We start from the raw sequence: 26,174 nt of genomic DNA, 5'->3' as shown, positions 1-26,174 counted from the left end.
CATGACCTGAGCTGGAGTCGGATGCTTAACCGACTGAGTGTCCCTGTTCTTTGTCTCGTTTAAGACAAAGTTGGTATTGTCACAATGGCACTTTCCCTAACCACACCCTGCCTCCAAACAAAAACATCTCTAAGGGTCCTGTATAGAGAAAGAAGTTAATTCTTAAGCTATATGACCCAGTCAAATAGATCTAAGGTCCCGAGGTATAGTTTACAAAGTTTCTTTAAGAGTCCTATTAGGACATTCCCTTAAGCACATTTTAAGTTGGCTGTCCTTTGTGCAGAGTTGATAACTGTATTCGGGGGTGATAATTCAAAATATTTAACATCCTAAATATCATACAAGAGAACATACCAAAAAAATTTTAAATATATTCCATTTTATTCTGTAACTAAATTGTATATTGTAAAACCACATATACATGATAAATGTTATAGCTCAGATCACTCATCAGATCATTCTAATACTTTCCACATCACTCTTTGTACAATGCTTTGTTTGAGACAGCTAGCGATGCCACTGTTTGAGACGTAGTTTGACCTAGGAGCCATGTGTAATTCTTCTAATGACTCCCCCATTATGTTGATAGTCACTGAGTGTTCGGAGACCCTGTCAGGCCCTGAACAAGGGTGGTCACTGGCCTCCAGGCCCCCACAGATTGTTCATTATCTGTCCTTCTCGTTAGTCAGGTTAGTGTCAGGAGCTGGCTGCATGCAACAGTTTTAGGAGCATGCTAACCAGACTGAGGGAAGGAAGCAGGGAAAGAGCACGCACGGGGGGGTGAGGACCGGGTGAACCTGGGTCCCTTCTCTCTCGTCTGCCCTGCTGTACTGAGGGAGCCGGAAATGGTTGCATCCCCCACTCAACCCGGGCTAATGAAGCAGGAGCTCAAGCTAGTATGAGCCCATGCGATGGTGACTAGTTGGAGCAGGGGACGGAGAGACGAGAAGGTGCAGCCAGGGGTCAGTGACAGGTTACGTAGGCTGAGGAAGCTCTCGGTTCTCCTGCTGAGACCAACAGTAAATGCTGGGATTTATGTCATTAACTAGTTTTAGTAATTACTGCTTAGTTCTCTTATACTCTGTACCAACTCGTATATCCATATTTAGCCACTGGAATAGCTCTGTCAGTGCTTTCTTGCTGAATGTCTGCCATGCTTCTATATACCTGACTAATAGACTTTGACTTGACACTGATTTGTTTTTTTAAAGTCCCAAGTTACGTTTTGATTTTCAGAAGAATTTGTTATGTAGGAATTTTGAACTGCATTCTGTTGACTGAGAGCATGGGTTATCAACTGTAGAGTTTGTGTTGTAGCCGTGGAACGGCGGGTTTACTTTTAGTCCATCAGTCTTGTGTTCCTTTCATAATGAATGTTTATGCGGGAAGACTGTATGAGAGCTGATTCCCTGTTGACCAAGTGCAAGCCGGGTGACAACATCACGTGTGCTTATCTCATAACCTGGTAGATGTAGTTCTTGAATTGTCCAGAGTCAGCATTCCAGCAGTGACCGTGTTCCCAGCCATTACAGATTTTTGTATTTAATCAGAAGATAGATCACTGACCCTGAGTATTCTAAAAAGATTGTTTTAATTCTTATGAAGGGTCATGTTGTTATCTAGATCAGCACTCTTCAGGGGAAACTTAGCGTTTTGCAACCACTGATCCTTGAGACACTGGAAGCTTTAGTGGATCCCAAACATTCCTCTGTAGACAGAAGCAAACTGCACATCTTGCTACAAAATGGCAAAAGGTAAATACAGGTGATTTACCTATTTGGGAGATAGACACAACAGTGAAATGCGTTGTATAAATTCAGATACAAAATTAGTATGTTTCTTACCTGTTTTAAAAATACCAACTAGTCTTGGTAATGGTAACGACTTACTCTCCATGCCTTCAAAATAGGAAAGTAGCCTAGGTGGGAAGTTGAGCTAAAAAGGGCACACGGGCTAATGTTTATTGAAAAGCTGTTTTGCACGAAATGCTGCATTAGGGTCTTTTAATGTATTTTTGGTTTGGGAATTGATTCTTAATGTGCATGGTAAATATCAAAATTTTTTTACAAGTCAGTGTTTACCATCAATGTAGAAGTGATCAATTTGATAAGATACTTTAAAAAGGCACTTTTCTTGTAGTGAAATGTGTAAGGTTATGTTATTGATCATTTCTATACAACTACTCTTCTAGTCTGTCAGAGTTAGAAACCGATATCAAAATTTTCAAAGAGTCCATTTTGGAGATCTTGGATGAAGAAGAGAGGCTGGAGGAGCTCTGTCTGACAAAGTGGAGTGACCCACAAGTCTTGTGAGTATGTAGTCGTGCTTTGCTACTTATTTTGGTAGGACCTGTCACCTGTCTTCCTCAGGGTAGTTTTTCATAGAGAACGTAACCTTTTCTGAAAAGCAGAAAATAGAGGCACCTTTTATCCCCGGTGGTTTCACTGTTTCCCCATATGTATTGCATCTTATTCAGTGTAACAAGGATATATTGAGTGCACACTGTGCTGGTCTACGATGAGTATAAACACACCATTACCTGTATCTTCAAGGGACTGGCCACCAAAGCGGCCCACACATCTACCCAGACAACCTAGGGAGCAGAGTGGAAGAGAGGGAAATATTCACGTGGGGATGGGGATGGGGAGATGGCGGCGAAGGAGGGGAAGACATGGACATATGTTCTGTATCTTTTGTCTAGTGTAAAAACGCTTATCTTATGAATCTTTTGTCTCTTACAAAATTAGAAATCATTTACTCTCCTTATGCACACTCAAGTTAAATGTTTACTTTTTAAGTACTCAATATTTTTTTTGTTCTTTGTAGATGAGTTTTAGAAATTAATGGAGACATCTTTGTCACGTCCATAGTTTCCACAGTCTGTACAGATTTTTTAAAGCATTTTGAGACATTAGTTACCTATATTTTAAAAAGGAAAAATTAAGATTAAAAGGGCTATTATAGCAGAGATATATAATAGCAGGAACTTGAACACACTTTTATTTGCTTTTTATTAGGCCAGTGTGTGTCTAATATACTTTGTAAGTGTCTTGCACAGAGCACTTCACTCCTACTTATTCCCTATGGTAGGGTGGTAGGGAGTATAAGTAAAGGCTCACAAAATAACTATTGACATCATTCAAGAACACTTTTCTTCCTATATGAAAATAACATTAGGTATCTATCTTGGAAAGGAAATGCTATGTTCGTTTTTAGTTTTACCTGATTTGCACGAATTTGCACTCCTTCACCAGCATTTACACATCTGGATTTTCCTATAGGTGGTAGTGCATATTTGCATGAGAATCCTGTGAATTGGGGCCCTGGAATACAGTGAACCCGGCTATCCTGCATTAGGGATAGGACCTGTGCCCCCCGCCCCCCCGCCCCACTTAGTCTAATAGTGCTTGGGGTCGCCTGACAAAGCCACTCACAGACTGACCTCCATCACAATAAAAGAAAAGACAAAGGCCAGTTTTGTCATCGGTAGCTGAATATTGTATACAGAATCAGGAAGTTTTTGGTATGAATGTATGATGCATGTATTGGGGGCATGTTAATTACATTAACGCTTTTAATTGAAGTGAAAAGAGCAGTGCAGGAATCGACCATGCAGAAGAGATGGAATTGCTGTTGGAAAACTACTACCGATTAGCGGAGGATCTTTCCAATGCAGCTCGGGAACTCAGGGCACTGATCGATGATTCACAGAGTATCATATTCATCAATCTGGACAGGTAAGAAAGCATTCTATAAATCAGTCAGTAAATATTTTCTTTTAAAGTAATTCTAAAGTGATAAAGCTTTTAAGGCCCTGTCATTTTGGGAGGAGTTACATCATCATCTATAAATGCCACATGGGAGTATGTCCTCTTTTTAAGGTGTAGATTTAATCTGTGTGGCCTCCAATAGATTATTTCGTGGATTTGCTGTATGGCTAGCGGGCCCTTCTCATCCAAGTACGTGTTCTCCTCTCCAGCCACCGTAATGTGATGATGAGGCTGAACCTGCAGTTGACCATGGGAACCTTCTCTCTTTCACTCTTTGGACTAATGGGAGTTGCTTTTGGAATGAATCTAGAATCTTCTCTTGAAGAGGTGAGACTGCATTTCAATAAGCTAGGGATTATTTTTTATGTTTTGAAGATCGTTTTTTAAAATGGATTTTAAGGGGCGCCCAGGGGGTTGGTTCGAGTCCCACGTTGGATGTAGAGATTGCTTGAAAATAAAATCTTAAAAAAATACAATGGATTGTAAGAAGAGTCTTAAAATGTATGCACCCCTAGTGAATTAAAATGTGTAGTCGAATTCATTCAAAATTCAGGCAGTGTTTTTAGCCCCTGTTACAACGTAAATATAACTGTAGCCTAGGTTACCTCAGGTTTCTTGAAACCTGGAACCACGCGTGGGAAAGGTTTGACAAAACAATGTTACACCGTGCACAGTGCTCTTCTAGGATCCCACTGTGGGGCTCTGGTATGCAGGAGCACAGTGAGATGGTGCTCCCGGAGGATCTTGCCGTAGGTGCGGGTAGTGCGGGATCGCACCGTGAGGAGACCGTGGTGCAGGTCACATGATGCGATGGTGAGCCCGCAGGGTCTTACCATGTCGTTCCGGTAATGCCGGATCGCACCGTGAGGCAGTGCTTGTGCGGCGTGGCACCATGAGGCGACGGTAATGCGGGATCCCCCTGTGCGGTGTGTGCAGGATTGATTGTGAGGTGGTGCCCCTGCAGGGTCCTGCCATGAGGTGGCGGTAATTCAGAATCACAGAGAGGCCATGCTAATGAAGGACTTTTTTCCTAATTCTTACGTGCCAGGCATTGGTAGCTTGCTTATTTCAGTCAAGTCACAGCTCTGAAGATGGAAGTGTTACCCTACTTTACAGATGAGAAAACTGAGGCCCAGAAAATTGAGGTAATTTGCTCAAGGGCTCAGTGCTATAAAGTAATAGGATTTGAGCCCGAGACTTGTACTTTGCACTTGGCTGCACTTTCACATTAATGCAACACTAAACTGCCAGAGTTCTTCATATCATCGTAGCCTTGTATTTCCAGAAAATACCTTACTGTAAGATTTCCAGAAAATAATCTGAATACGCACTCAGCACTCTTTTTGGCTCCATGTCCTATGTAATCTGTAAGGTCGTTCTCTGTCTCTTTCCCTGTCATCCTTGTCCAACCGGTGTCCTGTCTCATCAGGACACTTCCGCTTCTAAAAAGTGGCCTGTAAAAGAAGCACATCTGGTGGTCACTCTTCTGTGAAACTGTCCAGTGGTTTTTGATTGCCCTTAAAATAAAGATCCAGGCTCCTTGGGCTGCAGGACTCTTCCTGGTGTGTGTGCCCTCGTCTGCACGTTGAGCCAACCACTCGGCCCCACTGTCCATGCTGCATTGATCTTTCTGTACAGGCTCACTTCCTCCCACACACGTTCCCTCAGCTCCCACCTCCTCTGCCTGATTGGCTCCTACTTCCTCTCAGGTCTCAGCTTACTTGTCACTTCCAAGGACAATCATCAGCGAGGCACAGTGTTAGTCATTTTAGTTCTCCTTGTACTGAGATGTAAAGAAAAATAAATGCAGTCCATTTATTCGTTCATCCTCTAAACACCGTTTTGGTGCCTGTTACATACTAAGCACTGCTTTCAGCCTTGGGGAAACAGCAGGGAGTCCCTGCCCACGTAGGGGTCACGTGACAGTAGGAGAGAGCATAGAAATAGACATGTAGTACGTTAGGTGAGAAGTGCCATGAAAGAAAAGCCCGGCACAAGGATGATGCTCACAGGAAGTGAGATGAGGAGATGGGCTGGTCAGGGAAGGTCCTTCCGAGGAGCTGACCGTACAGAGTGGGACGGTCTATGGGAAGGTACGCGAGGCACAGGGGGCCGCACACGTACTGACTGCAGCAGGGATGGGCTGCGCTTCTTTAAGGAGCAGAAGGCCGGAAGGGGCAAGAGAAGGCGAGTCAGGAAGAGAGAGGTAGGGAAGGAGGTCACAGAGTAGACAGGTGGGAGATCGTGGTGATTTTGTAGAGCCGGATAGGGTTTGGATTTATTTTAGGTGTGCTGGGCATCTGTTCTGAGGCCAGGAGTTTTAGAATTCTTCTGTGATAGCTCCCGGTCCGTGCGGTCCCCTCTGGTAGCTCCTGGCCTGTGTGGTCCTCAGTGTGGAGCCGCCCCGTTGAGATGAGAGGTGAGTGGTTCGGGGGGATTGGTTCCCACACGACAAGATTCGGATCAGTACCTCACCCGTTACAAATTCTGTTTCTGGGGATCCTGAAGAATAGGAAAAACTTCTTATTTTTTTTCTTTTTAAGATAATTTTAGAATCTTCCAAGAATAGTCCCAGAATTCCCATAGAGCCTTCATGCAGTGTCTTCAAACACCAACATTACATCACATTCACTCTGTCATTGTATCTGTTTGTGCAGCCTTTTTCCCTGAACCACTGGAGAGTAAGCAACACATGTGATGCCCCTTCACCTATAAATATTTCACTATATACCTTTCAGTATATACTTCCTAGAAACAGGGGCATTCTCATATATAACCACAATGCAGATGTCAAAATCAGGAAACTGACATTGAAACAGTGCTGTTTTACAGTCTGCGGACCCTATTTGGATTTAGGCTTTTGTCTTGGTGCTGCTCTTTGTCTCTTAGAAGACCTTGGATCACATAGTTACCCTGTCTCCTGAGACTCTTAATGGAGACCAGCTTTCTGATCTTTGTCTTTCATGGCCATGACACTCACTAAGAAAAAGATTCGTTATTTGACCCTTGATAGCCTTTCTTTGTCCTGAGGTTCTGGTTATGCATTGTCAGTATGTTCTTACATTGAGTCCCATCAGGAAGCACATGATGTCTGTTTGTCCCGTTATTGGGACCATCGGTTAGGGAGGTGTCTGCCAACTTTCTCTCCTGTGAAGTGACTCTGTCTGTGGAGTGAAATGTCTCAGAGGGAGATACTTTGAGACTGTGTAAAAATCCTGTCATTCTTCAAATTTTCACCCTCTGGTTTTTGCATCTGTCACTTGACCAAAAACTAATTCATGCCTGAATCAAATATTACTGTGATGGTTACCAAATGGAGATTTTTTTTTTGTTTCAAGTGTACAATATAGTGATTCAGCACTTCTACACATCACCGAGTGTTCATCACATGTGCACTCCTTAATCCCCACCATCTATTCCCCATCCTCCCCCCACCTCCCTTCAGGGGACCATCAGGTGGTTCTCTACAAGAGTGTGTTTCTTACTTTATCTCTTTTTTCCCCCCTTTTCTTGTTTCTTAAATTCCACATATGAGTGAAATCATATGGTATTTGTCTTTCTCTCTCTTTTTTTTTTTTTAACATTTGTTTGTTTAGAGAGAAAGTGCAAGCAGGGGAGGGGCAGAGAGAGAGAGGGAGACAGAATCCCAAGGAGACTCCACACTGTCAGCACAGAGCCCGATGCAGGGCTTGATCTCACCAACCGTGAGATCATGAGCTGAACCAATATCAAGAGTTGGTAGCTTAACCAACTGAGCCACCCAGGTGCCTCATGACTGACTCTGTGTGTGTGTAAAAAAACACATCTTTTGTATCCATTCATTTATTGATGGACACTGAGGGTTCTTCCATTGTTTGTTGTAAATAATGCTGCCATAAACATAGGGGTGCGTGTATCCCTTTGAATTAGCGTGTTTGTATTCTTTGGGTAAATACCCAGTAGTGTGATTGCTGAATCATAAGGTAGTTGTCTGTTTTTAACTTTTTGAGGAACCTCCACACTGTTCTCCACAGTGGCTGCACCAGTTTGCATCCCTACCAACAGTGCATGAGGTTCATTTTTCTCCACATCCTTTCTAGCATCTGTTGTTTCTTGTGCTGTTGGCTTTAGCCATTCTGACCTGTGTGAGGTGATACCTCATTGTAGTTTTGGTTTGCATTTCCCTGATAATAGGTGATGATGAGTATCTTTTCATGTTGTCTCTTCTGTTGGCTATCTGTATGTCTTCTTTGGAGAAATGTTTGTTCATGTCTTCTCATTTCTTAATTGGATTATTTGTTTTTTGGGTGTTAAGTTAGATCAGTTCTTCATATATTTTGGATACTAGCCCTTTATCCAATATGTCATTTGCAAATATCTTCTCCCGTTCCATAGGCTGCCTTTTAGTTTTGTTGATTGTTTCCTCTGCTGTGCGGATTTTTCTGTTGATGTAGTCCTGATTGTTTATTTTTGCTTTTGTTTCCATCGCCTCAGGAAACCTATCTTGAGAGAAGTTGCTGTGGCCAAAGAAGTTACTGTCTGTGTTCTCTTGTAGGATTTTTATAGTTTCACGTTTCACATTTAGGTCTTGAATCCATTTTGACCTTATTTCTGTGTATAGTGTAAGAAAGTGGGTCCAGTTTCATCCTTTTATTTGTCAGTTGAGCCAGCACCATTTGTTGAAGAAACCATCTTTTTCCATAGGAGGCATATTCTTGCCTCTTTTGTCAAAGATTAATTGACCATATATTTGTGGGTTTATTTCTGGGCTTTCTGTTCTGTTCCATTGGTCTGTGTGTCTGTTTTTGTGCCAGTACCCTACTGTTTTGATTATTACAGCTTTGAAATAGAACTTGGAAGTCCAGAATAGTGATGCCTCCACCTCTGCTTTTCTTTTTCAAGATTGCTTTGGCTATTTGCGGTCTTTTGTGGTTCCATACAAATGTTAGGATTGTTTGTTCTACCTCTGTGAAAAATGCAGTCAGTGTTTTGATAGGGACTACATTAAATGTGTAGATTGCTTTGAGTAGTATAGACAGTTTAACAGTATTTATTCTTCCAATCCATGAGCATGGAATGTCTTTCCATTTCTTTGTGTCGTCTTGAAGTTCTTCTTTCATCAGTGTTTTATAGGTTTCAGAGTACAGATCTTTCATCTCTTTGGTTAGGTTTATTCTAGGTATCTTATTTTTTTTTTTTTTATGCAATTGTAAATGGGCTCTTTTTGTAATTTCTTTCTCTGCTGCTTCATCATCAGTGTAGAGAAATGCAACAGATTTCTGTACATTGATTTTGTACCCTGCAACTTCACTGAATTCATGTATCAGCTCTAGCAGGTTTTTGGTGGAGTCCTTCAGGTTTTCTACATATAGTATCATATCATCTGCAGATAGTGAAAGTTTTATTTCTTTGTTACCAGTTTGGATGCCTTTATTTCTTTTTGTTGTCTGATTGCTGAGCCAAGGACTTCCAGTACTATGTTGAATAAAAGTGATGGGAGTGGACATCCTTGTCTTGTTCCTGATCTTAGGGGAAAAGCTCTTAGTTTCTCACCATTGAGGATGATATTAGCTATTGGGTTTTCCGGTATACAGACTATTTTGTTGAGGTATGTGCCCTCTAAACTTACTTTGTGGAGGGTTTTATCATGAATGGCTGTTGTACTTTGTCAAATGCTTTTGCTGCATCTGTTGAGATGATCAGTACGGTTTTTATCCTTTCTCTTGTGGATGTGATGTATCATGTTGATTGATTTGCGAATATTGAACCACCCTTGCATCACAGGAATAAGTCCTACTTGCTGGTAATAGGACTTCAGATTTCCTATTTCTTCCTGATTCAGTTTTGGGAGGTTATATGTTTCTAGGAATTTATCCATTTCTTTAGGTTGTCCAATTTGTTGGCATATAATTTTTCATAATACTGTTTTACAATCCTTTGTATTTCTGTGACACCACTTATTTCCCATTTCATTTCCGATTTTTTTTTTTAATTTTTATCTTTTAATATTTATTTTTTGAGAAAGAGAGCACAAGCAGGGAAGGGACAGAGAGAGAGGGAGACACAGAATCTGATGCAGGTTCCAGGCTCCGAGCTGTCAGTGCAGAGCCTGACACGGGGCCTGAACTCACAAACTGAGATCACAACATGAGCCAAAGTCGGACACAACCCACTGAGCCATCCAGGTGCCCTCATTTCTGATTTGAGTCCTCTCTGTCTTCTTTTTCGAAGAGTCTGGCCAAAGGTTTATCAATTCTGTTGATCTTTTCAAACAACCAGCTCCTGGTTTCATTGATCTGTTGTTTTTTTTTTGTTTTTTTTTAGTTTCTATTTCATTTCTGCTCTTTTCTTTCCTTCTACTAGCTTTGGGTTTTGTTTTTTCTAGTTCCTTTAGATGTAAGGTTACGTTGTTTGAGATTTTTCTTCTTGAAGTAGGCCTGTATTGCTATAAACTTCCCTCTTGGCACCACTTTTGTTGTATCTTGAAGATTTTGGACCATTGGTTTTTCATTTTCATTTGTGTCTCTGTAGCTTTTTTTTTTTTTATTTCCTCTTTGATTTCTTGGTTGATTTATTCATTGTTTAGTATCATGGTATTTAACTTCCATGTGTTTTTGGTCTTTCCAGATTGTTTTCTTATGGTTGATTTCTAGTTCCATAGCATTGTGGTCAGAAAAGATATGTGGTATGACTTCAGTCTTTTTGACTTTTGAGACTTGATTTGTGGCCTGATATGTGGTCTGTTCTGCAGAACGTTCCATGTGAACCGGAGAAGAATGTGTATTCTGCTGTTTTAGGATGGAATGTTCTGAATATATCTGTTAAATCCATTTAGTCCGATGTGTCACCGTTTCCCTAGTGATACTCTGTTTGGATGATCTGTTCATTGATGTAAGTGGGGTGTTAAAAGTCCCCTACTATTATTATTGTATTGATTACTTCCTTTATGTTTGTTATTAACTGTTTAATGTATTTGGGTGCTTTCATGTTGGGTACGTTAATGTTTACAATTCTTATATCTTGTTGGATTGTTTGCTTTATGATTATTGTAGCATCCTTCTTTGTCTCTTGTTGCAGTATTTGTTTTAAAACTATTTTTTCCATCTAAGCATTGCTACCCCAGCTTTCTTTTCACATTCATGTGCATGATAAACGTTTCTCCATCCCTTCACCTTCAGTCTGTTAGTGTCTATAAGTCTGAAACGAGTGTCTTATAAGCAGTATATAGATGGGTCTTGTTTTTTTATCCATTCTGTCACCCTATGTCTTTTGGAGCATTTAGTCCATTTACATTCAAAGTAATTATTGATAGATATGTACCTTTTGCCATTTTGTTACTTGTTTTATGGTTGCTTTTGTAGTTCTTCTGTGTTCCTTTGTTCCCTTGCTCTCTTCTCTCACGATTAGTTGGCTTTCTATAGTGATATACTTGGATTCCTTTCTCTTTATTTTTTGCATATCTATTACTGGCTTTTGATTTGTGGTTACCATTAGGTTTGTAAATAACATCTTCTGCATATAGCGGTCTGTGTTAAGCTGGTGTTCACTTTAGTTTGAACCATCCTTTACTCCTCTCCCACATTTTAGGTATATGGTGTCATACTTTACATCCTTCTATTTTGTGAGTCCCTTGATTGATTTTTTACAGATATACTTATTTCTACTGCTTTTGTGTTTCCTACTTTTCATACTCTCACAGTCTTTGCCAAGAGTCCCCTTTAACATTTATAAGGCTGGGTTAGTGGTGATAAATTCCTTATACTTGTTTGTCTGAGAAACTCTTTATCTCTCCTGTTCTGAATGATAGCCTTGCTGGATAGAGTAATTTTGGCTGCAGATTGTTTTCCTTTCATCATTTTGAATATATCCTGCCACTCCCTTCTTCCCTGTAGTTTCTGCTGAAAAATTAGCTGATAGCCTTATGGGGTTTCCTTTGTATTTGATGTTCTTCTTTTCTCTTGCTGCTTTTAATATCCTCTCTTTATCACCACTTTTTGCCATTTTAATTACCATATGTCTTGGTGTGGACCTGCTGGGTTGATTTTGTTGGACTGTCTCTGTGACTCCTGGATCTGGGTTTGTTTCCTTTCCCAGATTCTTGACGTTTTCAGCAGTTATTTCTCCACATAAATTTGCTCTCCCTTTTCTCTTTTCCTTCTGGGATCCTTGCATTGCGAATGTTATTACACTTGATGTGTCACTGGGTTCCCTAAGTCTATTCTCCTTTATAACTTGTTTTTCTCTCACCTGCTAATAAGCTCGATCACTTTCCATTACTCTGTCCTCAATGGATATGTTCTTCTGCTTCCTCCATTTATTCTATCTAGTGTATTTTTAATTTCATTTATTGTGTTCTTCATCTCTGATTGGTTCTTTTTAAGTCCTTGTTAAGGGTCTTACTAATGTCCTCCACTCTTAAGTCCAGTAACTATATGATCAGTGCCCTATATTTTCTATCAGGCATGTTGCTTATCTCCATTTCGCTTAGGTCTCTTGCTGTGATTTTGTCCTGTTCTTTTATTTGGGACATATCCTTCTGCCTCATTTTGTCTCCCTGTCTGTTTCTATGTATTAGGAAAGTCAGCTATGTCTCCTGCTTTTGAAGGCAGTGGCCTTGTAAAGGACAGGTCCTGTGTGCCTGCGGGACACCGTCCCCTGTTCCCCAAAACCTGGCGTTTCAGAGCTGTCTCCTGTGTGTTTGGAGTGCACCTGACTGTTGTGTCTGGGCCACGTTTACCTTCGGTCCCGCTGTCTGCAGTGGCTCTCGGCCTACTCTGGGCAGTGTTTGGTCTCTGTGGTGTTAGTGGGCCAGTCTGGTGCCACCTTGGGCTCGAGTTGAGTCACACCAGCCATTTGTCAGAGATGCAGTAGCACCGAACTGCAGGCTGCTTTCCAGCGTTGTCCCCTGAGAAGCTTTCATTGGCGGACAGGGCCTGCGGTCGGATCAGCTTTCTGCCCCCAGCCCACTGCTGGGGCCCCATTCTGACCTTCCCCTGCCCCCGGGCAGGAGGGACCCTGGAGCGGTGCTGGCCCCCCTGGGGCTGCTTGCGCACAGCCAGGCTTGGGGGCGCCGCTTCTGATGGGCCCCCCCGCCCTGGAGTGTGTGGATGCACGGGGTGCCCGGGGTCTAGGAGCGTCCGTGTCGTCAAGGCTTGTTGGGTCTCCTGGGGGAGGAGACCACAGTGCTGGCACCGAGGCAGGCCTGGCTGTGGGCGCCTGCCAGCTCCTTTGTTTGGCGTGTCCGGGAGGGACAGACACCTGCGGGAGACTCCTGCAGGACACGCTCTCTCATGCTGCTTCTGTGCTGTATCTCCCCTGCTCCCCTGGGCTGTCTCTCGAGCCGGCCCTTTACAGGCAGGGACTCAGTTTCCTCTTGGCCTCTCGGCTCTCCCAAAGTTGAGCCCGCTGATGGACTGATGGATTGATTGATTTTACGTATATATTTTTTTAATTTCATTTACTTATTTTGAGAGACAGTAAGAACCAATGGGGGAGGGGCAGAGAGAGAGAGAGAGAGAGAGAGAGAGAGAATCCCAAGCAGGCTCCACACTGTCAGCACAGAGCCTGACACGGGGCTCGACCCCACGAACTGTGAGATCGTGACCTGAGTCAAAATTGAGACACGCTCAACCGAGCCACCCAGGCGCCCGAGTCTGCTCATTTTTTTAAATTCCAGGTTTTAAGTTTTGCTGATTATAAGAATTCACAAAATTTAGCCTCTCTGGTTTACAAAGCCAGTGTTACGTGCATTTGTCTTCCCGTGCAGGCCCCCCGTGTGACGGTCTGTTTCTCTCCCCTCTTCTGTGCCTGCACGTTCCTCCCTCTGTGCACAGCCCCACTGTCATTTAGCTCCCCACCCTGTCTCCACACTCCCTGCCCTCTTGGCTGTAGCTTCTTCTCCACATTTATTTGCGGAGTCTGTTCTGCCCGTCTTCAGGTCGTTTTCTGGGTTAATAACACTAACGTGAGTCTAGTTGTGTCCAGTTGCGTCCTGGGATGAGGTGAGCGTAGGGTCCTCCTACTGCACCATCTTCCAAATGCAGTTTCTCTGTATTTTAGTAGCACGTGGAATTTCAAGCTTGGTTGGAACTTGGCTTACCTCTCGAGTGTATCACATTTTGGCATTCCCAGATGTTTGATTCATACGCGGATTACTGAATCAGTCTGCAGCAAAGATAGTAGTGATCCGTGTACACTAAGTCTCATTTAAACATAACTTTTACTTGGGACACCGGGTGGCTCAGTGAGTTAACTGTCCGACTTCAGCTCAGGTCATGATCTTTCAGTTCACGAGTTCAAGCCCCGCATCGGGCCCTGGGCTGTGACAGCTCAGAACCTGCAGCCTATTTAGGCTTCTGTGTCTCCCTCTCTGTCTGTCCCTCCTCTGCTTGCACTCTGTCTCTCTCTCTCTCGCTCACACACAAGTAAATAAACATTAAAAAAAAAATTAAACATAACTTTTACTTAATAAACTAGGGCCTTTTTTTTTTCTTTTTTTTGATGACTAGAAAACGTGTGAACATTAGCAAAAGTTAACTCATTTAGCATTTGTCTCCCTGATAGCTTATATCTAACTCTGAGTTCCTGTTCCATCCAGGGAGGTGGGTTTCTCCTTCATGCATGGTATGAATTTCTAACAGTGATAGTTTATCATTTGTGTGACGGAATTACCTGGGGGACAGGTGAGCTCTCAGTCACTGGAGCTGACGAGGCCGTGGTTGATCACCAACTGACAGAGCTAGAGATGGAATCCCTTCCCTGTGGGATAGTAAACATCAAGTCTGGTTCTGTACATGGATGCGTTACACTGCAAAAATACAACGATTCTGAAAATCACAGGGGAAATACTTATTGTATAAGTCGGAGCTTCCCAAACCTCCTTGGTCCGTGATGCTTAGGGTCTTTCCGTAGTATCACTAGACCAAAAGTTTTTTGATTATGTTGTAGTTTTTGAGATGTTACCTAACAATTTTTATATGAAGTAGTTAAGTCAAACAACTTACCGGTGGTTCTCAGAGTACATTGCAGATGTCGCTGTGTTCCTCTTAAAAACTTAGAATATTCTGGGGGTGTTGTGATGCTCAGGACACCGCAGCTCACAGTTTGGGAACTGTAGCCATATGCAAAAAATGTGTGTATACTCTCTGTGTGTAACTAATCAGGTTTGTATGTATGTAAACAAACACTGGAAGAAAACAAAGCACAAGTTATGTTTGGCTTATAGATGATTAAAATAATTTTTTTTACGTTTATTTATTTTTGAGAGACAGAATCAGAGCACAAATGGGGGAAAGACAGAGAGAGAGGGAGACACAGAATCCGAAGCAGGCTCCAGGCTCTGAGCTGTCAGCACAGAGCCTGACGTGGGGCTGGAACTCCCAGACCGTGAGACCTGAGCCAAAGTCAGAAGCTTAACCAACTGAGCCATCCAGGCGCCCCGATTTTAAAATATTTAAGCCCTTTTAAATCATGTTTTGCTTCTAATTTATTTCTGATTCTTGGGTCTCTGGGTGCAGTCAAGGCTTATTCTTAGGTCCTTCCTGCAGGAAGGAGCTGGACAGACAAGAGGCTTCTTTTAAGCTCTGGGGCAAGAGTAGTGTGGGAAATTCTACTGCTAAGGAACCCAGCCTTTTGCGATTAAAATGAACTGTGTTCTCTTTTAGGACCATAGGGTGTTTTGGCTGATTACAGGAATTATGTTTATGGGAAGTGGCCTCATCTGGAGGCGTCTGCTGTCATTCCTCGGACGACAGCTCGAAGCTCCTTTGCCTCCTGTGGTATGTGGTGCGTGGTGTGGAGAGTCTGGCGCGCAGCAGTGCAGCACAGGGGTCACATCTGGGCTCCCGAGACACTGAGCCTGGGCTTACGTAGTCACAGGCTCTGCAACCCTGAACACATCACTTAATTTCTCTAAGCCTCCCTCACTTTCCCCATCTGCCAGTTAAAGTACTAGTGGGAGAGTTAAATAATATACGTAAAGTACTTGTTAGCACAGTGCCTGGCACAGTAAACAAGTTAGAAATACTTCTTCTGTGTGCAGCGCTGTGATGAGCATTATGTATTTAGACAGATGTTAGCAATTCTGCCGCAGGCTTTGTCATAACCCCAATTGAAATGTAGAAAATGTAGTGTTCTCATCAAGGTAAGTTTACCCTTTTTCTCCCCCTTCTACTCCTTGTTCACACCAGGAGTAAACACGTAAGATACTGATACAAGTCTTACGGTCCTTCCCTCATGTGGTAGGTAGTTCTCATTTTACTAGGGGCTTTTCTTTTCAGACAGACACCAACTAAAATGATTAATTTCCCTTCTTTATTTAGATGGCCTCTTTACCCAAAAAAACCCTTCAGGCAGACAGAAGCATGGAAATGAAACACAGCTTCCGGCCAGATGGACCCGGATCAAGCAGGAGTGTCCTGACAACGCGGTAGAGACTGGATTATTTGTTTATAGTCACGAGAAACTTCTGATACTTTATTTTCTTTTATAGAATCAGAGACTTGAAAAAAATCACTGATACTTAAATTATAATGTCTGATAAAATATTAGGGCACTCACAGTACTAGAACTTAATTGCAAAGTACTTGCTTTGTAAAAGGCCAAAATTCTATCTTCCACAAAGTGAAAAGGCTGTTTTCAGAGACATGATGTGAGGCATGGAGAGACTGATTTATACATATCAAAAAAAGTACAGTCTCACGCCAAGCAAAGCCTGAAAACTTGAACCCGTGTGATGAGACCAGGTAGCAGCTTTAGGAAGTTCCCAAGAACAAGATTCCCTGTGCTGACTCTCAGGTGACTGGAAAGGTAGGAAAATCTATATTAACCTCAAAACACACTTGGAAAGTTTGTGCTTTAAATCAGTCTTTTCGTGTATTTGCCTCCTTTTTATATAAGGCAAATAAAAATGAAACGATTGAACATCAGCTTACATGGATTCCATTTAATCAAGATTTCACTTTCTTGAACCCTGGAACTATTTTTCTTTGCTTGGCTATAACAAAGCCTTTAGAAATAGTGTCAAAAGAAACTATTTCCCTTCTGTTACTTGGTCGTTCCCGGACTTTAGACAGAGGGGTCACCGCGACCACCTCCGAAAAAAAGTGCACATAGCCACAGATGGGCTTCCTAAAACCAAAAGGTGGATAAACTTCAGAATTTTGTCTACAGTCAGGTTGGGATTCAGAACTGTGGCTATTTGTAAGTCTCAAAACGGCTATCCGACTTACCATCTTAACTACCATTTTTATATTTTCTGGAGGTTAGTTTTGCAGAACATGATAGCTTTCCTTCCCTTCAAAAGTCACATGGAAGATTCCAGAGCAGCTCTTGTACTCCAAAGAACAAATATGCCAGTGATGTTGGGGTCACCTGATACTACAATAGGCTGTCATATGGGGAAGTTTAGGAGTCTGTTTACCAAGTGGTTTGGTGATAGCTCCTGGAACAGCATTTTTATTCCTAATTTGAAAGAAAACGGATGAAGTTGTCAATTTTCCCCACTCCCAGGTGCGGTGGCAGGAGCTGTGGCCTGAGCCCAGGGCAGAGTGGCCCCCGAGTACGCTCTGTGGTGTGGGTGTTGAAACATGGATAGACGTGGCTCTCTAGTGTCCTGAATCTGTGCGGTGGTTTTCAAGACAAAGTCTCTCTGATAATCCTTAGATTTCACAGGACACTCTTTGGCCCACCTCAGAGCACCTGCTGCTGGTCCTGTGCTATCACTGTAAAGTAGGCTATAAACGTTAACTGTGACAGGGGAAGAATTGAAAGCCCAGAGGACTTTGATTTGACTGAGATCAGACACAATTGAATTTTGGCCTTTTTCCTTTTGGTGTGACTTAGTTTGCAGACTTGGGTAAGATAATTTTTTGGATGAGTCCCATCTCGTCAATAAAAGGGAAATGGCAATTACCTCCTTAGTCTGCAGAGAAGTCACTGATGGTTTATCAGGTTCTCTAAGGTGCTCACATCAAGGAGGATTTCAAAATGTCAGCCAGCTCTGCTTAGCGGACAGTAAGTAATAAGATGGCCTACACTGAAAATTACAAAGTTCAGTGGTTTTAAGTTTTGAAACGGACTGAGCACATAAACTTCTGTAAATAAAACGATAATACCAAATACTTGGTTACGTAAGCGAGCAGTCTTATCGCCTGTTTCACAAGTTCAAGGAACAATATTCTTCAGACTGTCCATTTTTGGAAGGCAGAAAATAGCATCCTAAAATGACATCTGAACACTCGCTTTATTCTTGATAAACCGATTGTGATGAATAACCACTAAATAAAAAGATCGTGGGGAGTCATTCTAAGAGTTGTACACAGCTTTATTTTTTGGAATTGCAATGTTAAACACACTTTAAGTGGTACCTGTGGAGGTGGGCTAATGGATGGTGCCTGGACAGGGGCATTCAGAGATCTGAGTTTATTCCAAGACCCACTTCAGATCGCTCTAAATCTGCAGTACAAAGGCATAAAACCATTCTGATCTTGAAGCAAGTTGTTACATATACATAGAAAAACAGACCGCAAGTGTGTACATGTGTTTTGAGATCTTGAAATAAAGGTAACTGAGTTAAATTATTAAGTTCAGATTTGTGTTAATGAGAGCTATTTCCCTTAAACTAAAAAGAATAATTCACATAAGTAGAACTAGCAATAATTGTTACCCAAATGAAACCAAATGGTATTTGTGCTTTTTGCTGTTCCCTAGGGAACCATGCAGATGACCTGCCTCTCTTTAGGAAAGGGGACAGTCACAGGACTCATCCAGAGGTGACTTTGTGTCCTGTTTCCCTGTATGTACTCACCTGTGCTCACAATTAACTCTAGTAGCTTTCCCTAGATTTCTAATTCAACTCTTACTCTTCTGCTGGACTCCTTCTTTGGACCAGTCTCTACTCTGCCTCTAGAGAAGCTGGGTTCTTGTCATTACTTCTCCCTGCACTTTTAGTACCTTTCACTAGTGTGCTTCCCTGTTACAGGATCAGTAGTAATGGTTTCTCACATTTTTAGTGAAGCTAAAACCCTGGGGTAGATTCCTTTCCCTTAACTATGCCGCACTGCAGGACTGGCGGATGAAATCTGCTAAAACCAGCCCAGGAACAAGAGAGACCAAGGCCTGCTTCTCTGCCTGGTCTCTTGCAGTGGCCGCTGGCTCAGGCCAGATCTCTTCTCTCTACATAGTTTGTACCAACTCAGTGCGACAGCAGCTCCTCTTGGGAGGTCCTAGAACAAGTGGAAAGTCACTAGACGCCACAGTTAGGACAGCCGCTTCTACAAAAGCATTTGAGGGCACTAAAAGGTAAGGAGGTTTTAGTCTTGTATTTATCCTTCACTATACGAAACACTGAAAATGAAATAATCCTCCCAAGAAGGGACCAAATCAGTCACAGCAGGTGCCTTTGCAGTTGTGAGGTTATCCTTCACCCCCTTTTCACTATACTAGTTCTCTAATTTGTTTTCCTATATACTACACTATTTCACTTTGATTGGAATGGGTCACTGTTTTGAAAAGGAAATTTTTAGGAGAAATTGTGATAGAGAACCACAGAGAGGTCTTTCCAGGCATCAGAAGGACGTAGCTAGTCCTGTGAAGAGGAGAGACGTTGTACAAAGGTCTGAGCACAGGCAGTAAGTCAGGAATAAGTTTAAATGCAAGGGAAGCAAGGACTGAAACTCTGGAAGAGGAGGGGACCTGGCTCACCAGAGCCCCTGTCACCGTCTACTGCATCGTCGTCCCAGACGGGGACATCTCCACTCCCAGGAGCCCCGCCCCCAGCAGGAACGCTCCCCCTGGAGATGACTGGGCACAAGAGACGGACGCAGAGGAGGACAGCCTTTAGTCTAGGCCAAGGCTGTAGACGTGAAGTGCCCCAGAGAGTCGGGCTCCCAAAGAGCTCCTTCCAGCAGCAACGACAACTTGGTTCTGCAGAGGACACAAAACATTTTGATGATTCATAATGCCTTTAGTTTCTGCCATAATCCAGGCATCACGTTATGCTCTGGTGATAAGATGTTGTTTAAATCCCGCATTCTCAGATCTGTAGGTTCAGAAAACCAGGGCTGAGGAAGTTCCGTCCCTTCTCTGGGGGCAGGCCCTGCTGCTTGAAACCATTTCGGAACCGTCCTTCAGAAGTGTCTTCAAAGCCTGCAGCCAGTGTTTAAACTGTTTTCCCTGGGGGCAGGTCTACATGCTCGGAGCCTGGACTTGATCCTAAACCCAGGCTGGCCAGGGTCCAGCCGGCCAGAGCAGGGAGCGACCGCGAAACGGCCAAACCTCCTGTGAAAAGTTCTACTGATTTGATTTTGAGAACTCCACATGGAATCCAGAAGTAATAATGGCTAACATTTCCTGACCCCTTAACCACATTCCCTCTTACCACACTGCCCTTTGCTGTTTTATACCCTAGTGTGAAAAGGAAAAATGAAAATCTTGCCGCCTTCTTATTTATGGAAGTATTTACTTGATTTGCCTGTAGTTTAGTTTCATAGTTGAGCTGTAGTTGCCTGTAGTTGAGCTTAGTCTCCATTTCACACCTTCCTTTCCTGCCTCCTGTCCAGCTAGTCAACCTCCTCCTGGTTCCTGGCAGCTCACCTTCCCCGGCTCCCGCTTTCTGACTGCCTTTGGCTCTTGCTCAGCATACGTGGGCCTGTGTTACCGGGCACATTTCCACCTAGACGGTAAGCACCTGCGTGCAGGAACCAGACGTCAGGTTTGACGTCAGGTGCTTCTCCGGGGCGTCGTATGACAGCGCGGCCAAGGCTCACCTGTGCGCCCGTCCTGACTCTGGCTTCGCGCTCTCGAGTCTTCAGACTCCCAACCTGAGTCTCCGTAAACCACCACTCTGACCGGCCTCAGGTGGTCCGTGTCCATCTCTAAGCTGCTCCCATGCTGCCATCCCAGGTGTGTGTTGTGCAGGTGAGGGCGGGGCGGGTGGGGGGGTGGTGCAGCGCATTCAGTGTTCACCCCAGGGGAATGGTCGTTACGAAGGAGAACGTGCAGCGTTGTACGCAACCATAACTTCTAGATGACCTGTACCACTCCTCAGGTGGCAGAAGGGATGCTGGGTATGTGTGATTCTTACATAATACATGGGTTCTTGATAACCGCTAACTTTCAGAAAATGCATTTTAAATGCAAGCCAAGCTTACGACACATTCTGGCACCAGACATTCAGAGAATCCTCCCATAAACTTCATCTCTTTTTCTGGATAACCCTAAACTTTTACTTAACCAGGCTTGACTATATAGATGGCAAAGCAAGAGCCATTTGAACTGGTGGCCACCCGAGAGCAGTTTCACTAAACGGCAAGAAGCTGGAGGTCACCCACCCTGCCACACTCCAGGATCTATGAAGGCCTCCCATCCCACCGTTAGTACTGGTCAGACTTTCAGACTATCCTTTAGCCTTAATCCTGTCAACTTCCCACGTGTATAAATCTTGTTTCTCTCTCTCAAAGCTCACACAGTTCTGTAGAACATCCTCTCCTAAATGAATGAATGGGTTAGGTGCTTTAGCTTTATACTTGAAGATAAAACTCTTTAACTGCTGTACCCATTAAAATCCAAAATGTGCATACCTTTTGGTCTAGCAGTCTGCTAAGAATATCATTAGCACAATTAGTTTCTTGTAATGGTTAGAGAGAGGGAGAGAGAATTCCAAGCAGGCTCCACGCTGTCAGCACAGAGGCTGACACAGGGTTTGATCTCCCCAGCTGTGAGATCATGACCTGAGCCCAAATCAAGATTGTCAGATGCTTAACTGAGCCACCCAGGCACCCTGAGGCTTGCACGATTCTATAAAAATGGAAGTAACTGAGAAAGGGAACCAAATAAAACCAATACGATGCAGCCATTGAAAAGACCCCAACAGCTCCATGTGTATTGGTCTGAGAAGAGCCATCAGATGCTATAGAGCACATGGAGGTGACGAGGCCGTGCAGGTAGAGCGCGTGCACGCACACGTTTACGTGTTTGTCCCGGAATCTGGACGAAACCATGCCAGCATATTAACAGTGGTTATCTGACATGGCAGGGTTTGCAAACTCTCTGAAAGGGCCAAGATGATGACTACTTCAGGCTGTGGGGGACCTCGGTCTCTGGGACAGCTAATCGCCCACCATTGCATTACAGTAGCTGCCACAGAGACACGGGAGCAGGAATGTGTTCTGATAAAACTAGGGACACTTCATACAAGTCTCAGGTGTCACCCAGCCACTTAAACTGTAATAATCATTTTTAGCTCATGGGCTGTACAAAAACTAGTCCCACAGGCTGTAATTTGCCAGCCCAGCCCTGAGGGTTGAATGGGAAAGTGATGAGATTGTGTATGGATGTTATTTCCTTTTTTGTGTTCCTCTTTTTCAAATACAACCTTTTAGATGAAAGACCACCCCCCCCCCCGCCCCCAGCCTTAGGATATAAACATCCAAAGGACAGTTTTCATACCCACCTTGTTTTTCGACCTCACGGTAATCACGGAGCTCCCAAACCTTGAACTTGCCTGTAAAGCAGTGTCTGTTAATGGTCTTTTGAAAACATACTGTAATATCTTATCAGTTTAAAATAAGGGAAAGGGTGCACTTCTGTGGTTTCTCTTCATTCCTTCAGGAGGTACTTACTTCAGGAGAAATCAGTACATACTGAGCCTGAAAGGAAGGGGAGAGAAGGGAGACTTGTGTTACTGTCGATGCAGGTTTTAACCACTCATCCTGAAGCCCCACACTCACATCTACATTCTGGAGAAGTCCTCAACTCGTGCATGCCCTTTGACACCAGAACTTCCACTCACAGGAGTGTAGCTCAAGAAGACAGATGGACAGAAATGTTCATATATGGATATTTATATCCTTATTTATAACCGTGAAATGAAATGGACTGAGGGACTAATAGCCCCTCACATAACGTCTACGTAAACTATGGTGTGTCCACAGATAAAACAGGCAGCCAGGAAGTCCACTGTATGAGGATAGAAGGCATGGAGAAATGTCAACTACGTTGGCAGGGAAGACCAGGTCAAGTTACAAAATTGTGTACAAGATGATCACGGCTGTTAATAAGCCCTATCCACACCCACCCTGTAATGGCGAAGAGTGTCCTAAAGAATCAGCTCCTGGTGCAGGGCCCTGGCCTGCCCTCTCCCAGCACCGTGACCTGGTGCACCTTCCTCACGGACATTCAACGTCTTCATCTGGCACAGTACCCACACAGTAGCTTGGAGGTGGCTTGAAGAAGTAGCGGTGAGGGGGACAGGTCTACCAAGTGTTAACGCAGTGCCAAGTACAGAGTAGGCGCACGATAAGTGGGAACCATTAAGCCGACAGAAAAGCATACCAGAAGGACACACCTCAGAAGGTTAACAGAAGGCATCGTCTCTGCAGAGTGCAAATCTAGGTAGAGGATTCGTACCACTTGTATTTTCTAAAAGTTTTACAGTGAACTGTACTTTTGCAATTAAATAAGGTTGTTTAAATTTAAAAATGGTGTTTTAGGCCCAGGCAACTTAAAAAAAACCCACCTGAGAAAAGGGATGAACAGGAAGCAGGGAACAGGAAACAAAAGGGGGCGTTTTGATGGAATCCCAGGGGGCTGCTGTGGGCCCTAACCAAGCAAGGCAGGCTGGGACCGGAACGAGCAGGACCCTACGTCCAACTGACCTGAGCTACAGCGGCAAGCAGACGTGGAAGAATGCAGGGCTGCTCGGGCCTGTGCCACACAGGCAAGTGATTGTGCCCTGACCGCCACACAGCCCAGAAACCGTCAGAGTTGCGCAGTGGACACGATGTCACAAGGCATCCGCAGGTAGCCGCCTTTCCCAGCGTAGCCTAGGATTCCACACGGGCCCACGTTACCTTTTCCTCAGGACACGGAGCTGCCCAGGACTTGCATCTGCCCGTCATGTCGCCGAAGGTGGTCTGTTTGCCACTGTAGACGTACACCCGGCCATCTTCCCCTCCCAGCAGCCCGGACGTGATGTCTGTTATCCGCAGTGGGGCTGCCACGAGGATTTCATCTGCAGACGACAGAAATCAGAACTGGGTCCTAACCCAACCTCCCGCAAGTCCCGTGAGCACATCCCCTAAATCGTCTACCCGGTTTCATCCCAGCACAGTCAAGGCTCTGGTCCCCAGTCGATCATTCCTGGACGACAACTGACGTGCATGGCTCTCATGTTACCACCTTCAAGAAGTGGAACTTTCTCTTGGCTCTGGTCTTACCGAGCTCTAAAATCTACCTAAAGGCCTTGGGTCACTGAGCTGTGGATGATAAGGGCAGAGCCTAGATGACCCAGTTCGGGGGCCAGTCTGATGACTGGGGAGCCAGTTCTTGGCCAGAGGCCCTGTTCCTCTCCTACCTAAGCCGTCGCCATCCAGGTCACTCAAGTGCAGAATGCCACCGAATCGGGAGAAGCGGCGGTCTCCGCTGAAGGTGCCGAGCAGAGGCGGCTGCGTGTCCAGCGTCAGTTCATACATCCGACCGGTTCCACCCTGGTGCAAGGTCATGGTCAGGAACGCCATCTTAGACTTCTCATCTGAAACAAACCAGGGCATGGTGTCTGCTGCCATCACAGGAATGAAGAGAAAATGTAAAGCGCTGAATGGAGTTCTTCTCGCTTCAGTCTTCTGTACCTTGAGTGACACAACTGCTCAGAATCCCACGGGACTGGGGGGGGGGGGAGGGAGGGAGGTTAGCGCTGACCAACAGTGGCCATGAGGAGACCAAACACTGGGTAGGCTCAGTGATGTCCCATCAGACAGGTCTGACCCCTGCAATACATTCTCCACACAACCATCTTTTTTTTACATCACAAACTTCCTGTGAGATACACAGTCTAAATTCTTCACGAGGCCTTCCGTGGGCTCAGGAGGCCTTAGAGAATCGGCTACTTACAGCTCTAGTGGTTGGGGGCCACGTCCCCCTTCTCACCCACACGTCACCCATCACAGATTTAAACCACAGCCCCTTCTATTTCTTAAGTCTGGGCCTCTGAACATGATGTGCTGTCTGCCTGGAACCTGCATCCTTCCCCCACACCCCTCTGCCGGCCGACTCCTGCGCTTCTGGAACGCGGCCCTGCTCTCGCCTCTGCTGCAAAGCCTTCCCTTCCCTCCCGTGTGCGGCCACAACACGCTGTGCCTGCTGCTTCCCGTGCCCCTCGCAGGGGAGCCTCGCTTCTGTTCACCGGGCCTCTCCTGCACCTGGCTGTCAGTTCCGTAAGCAATGGGACCGTGACTTAGTCACACAATGTGCTTAGAAACACGTTGCTTGGTTCAGTGCAAGTATGGGATGGATGGTTTTTAAATGGGTGAATATTGAACAGTTTTTAAACAAAGCTAGAATTTCGCCTATATAGATCTGGAACACAACCTCGATTTCAGAAATAAGTACCTTCTCAAAAACAACAATGGCATCTGTCGGTTGGGGTTGCTGGTCCCGGGAGGCTTACGATGACCCAGGCAACGCGTCCATGAACAGGTACAATCTTGTGTCATTGTCTTAGTATTGTGTGTAGAACTGACTACAGTAAAACCTTGGATTGCAAGTAACTTGTTCTGCGAGTGTTCTGAAAGACTAGCAAACGTTGCTAATAAGTTTTAACCTGATCAATGAGCGATGTCTTACAATGAGTCATACATGACCCTGAATGCCACATGACCACAGCTGAGCCACTGGTTCTTGAAATTCGCTTTGATGTACGAGTGCTTTGGATTACAAGTGTGTTTCCGGAATGAATTATGCTTGCAAACCAAGGTCGTACTGTATTTTCTTGGACAGCCTTCCCTCATGCCCTGTTCATAGCCAGCTGTCAACTAGAACCAACTGAAAGCTCAAAGCAGAGCCAAGAGTAGCGGTGGGAATAACAGCGAGGACAAAAAGGAAACAGCCAGCACTTTGAAAGGCTCAGCAATCTGGGCTCTTGAACATAAAGGTACAACCTAACCCAGAACAATATTCTCAAGAGGACAGTGTTTCCATAAACTACAACCGCTAATATTCAGGGTGAAAGCCCAAAGTATGAAGAAACGTCAAAATGAGAAGACATTCTTACGCCCTTCTGCTTCCTGAAGGGACTCGAGCTCCCTGGGGTCACAGAACACAGTAATGCTGGGAGCTCTGGCCACAGGGAGGAGGATGAAGTGCCTGCCTGCAGGGGCGGGGGACAAATGTGGCTTCTCCCTCTGGCTCTGCCTGCCTGCAGGGTGGGCATATCATGCTGGTTTTGCTTCCCGTGGGATGCACACAGACCACAGCCAGGTCTGCCTTCTAGATGCACTCCTGAGTCCACACCTCTGCCGCTCGTACTGCAGGCCAGATGTGATGGCCTGCAGACCCAAACTGTCTCTCGGAGAAGTCACCCCATGGTCACTTTGTGGGCCGAGATCAGAAAAGCCTGAATGTGGCTGCCCATCCAGACCACATTCTCCA

The 26,174-nt window shown here is 44.4% G+C and overlaps 2 protein-coding genes across 2 annotated transcripts in view; one reads left to right on the top strand and one right to left on the bottom strand.

The window, feature by feature from the left end:
* MRS2 (magnesium transporter MRS2) overlaps positions 1-18,328 on the top strand; it is a 34,217-nt gene extending 15,889 nt beyond the window's left edge. The window contains exons 6-11 of the mRNA XM_042937773.1: positions 1,624-1,754; positions 2,192-2,308; positions 3,585-3,737; positions 3,980-4,097; positions 15,413-15,526; positions 16,070-18,328. Of these exons, the coding sequence (XP_042793707.1) occupies positions 1,624-1,754; positions 2,192-2,308; positions 3,585-3,737; positions 3,980-4,097; positions 15,413-15,526; positions 16,070-16,180 (744 nt within the window). The 3' untranslated portion in view covers positions 16,181-18,328. The remainder of the gene's footprint in view (positions 1-1,623; positions 1,755-2,191; positions 2,309-3,584; positions 3,738-3,979; positions 4,098-15,412; positions 15,527-16,069) is intronic.
* A 90-nt stretch (positions 18,329-18,418) lies between these two features.
* The window catches only part of GPLD1 (glycosylphosphatidylinositol specific phospholipase D1), a 61,233-nt gene continuing 53,477 nt past the window's right edge, over positions 18,419-26,174 (bottom strand). The window contains exons 22-26 of the mRNA XM_042937775.1: positions 24,103-24,279; positions 23,600-23,760; positions 22,370-22,396; positions 22,201-22,251; positions 18,419-19,673 (exon numbers count right to left, since the gene is read on the bottom strand). Of these exons, the coding sequence (XP_042793709.1) occupies positions 19,587-19,673; positions 22,201-22,251; positions 22,370-22,396; positions 23,600-23,760; positions 24,103-24,279 (503 nt within the window). The 3' untranslated portion in view covers positions 18,419-19,586. The remainder of the gene's footprint in view (positions 19,674-22,200; positions 22,252-22,369; positions 22,397-23,599; positions 23,761-24,102; positions 24,280-26,174) is intronic.

Source organism: Panthera leo, chromosome B2 (assembly GCF_018350215.1).
Source record: "Panthera leo isolate Ple1 chromosome B2, P.leo_Ple1_pat1.1, whole genome shotgun sequence".
NCBI classification, from domain to species: domain Eukaryota; kingdom Metazoa; phylum Chordata; class Mammalia; order Carnivora; family Felidae; genus Panthera; species Panthera leo.
Note: the sequence above shows the minus strand (reverse complement) of the source record. Positions and strands in the feature narration are given on the sequence as shown.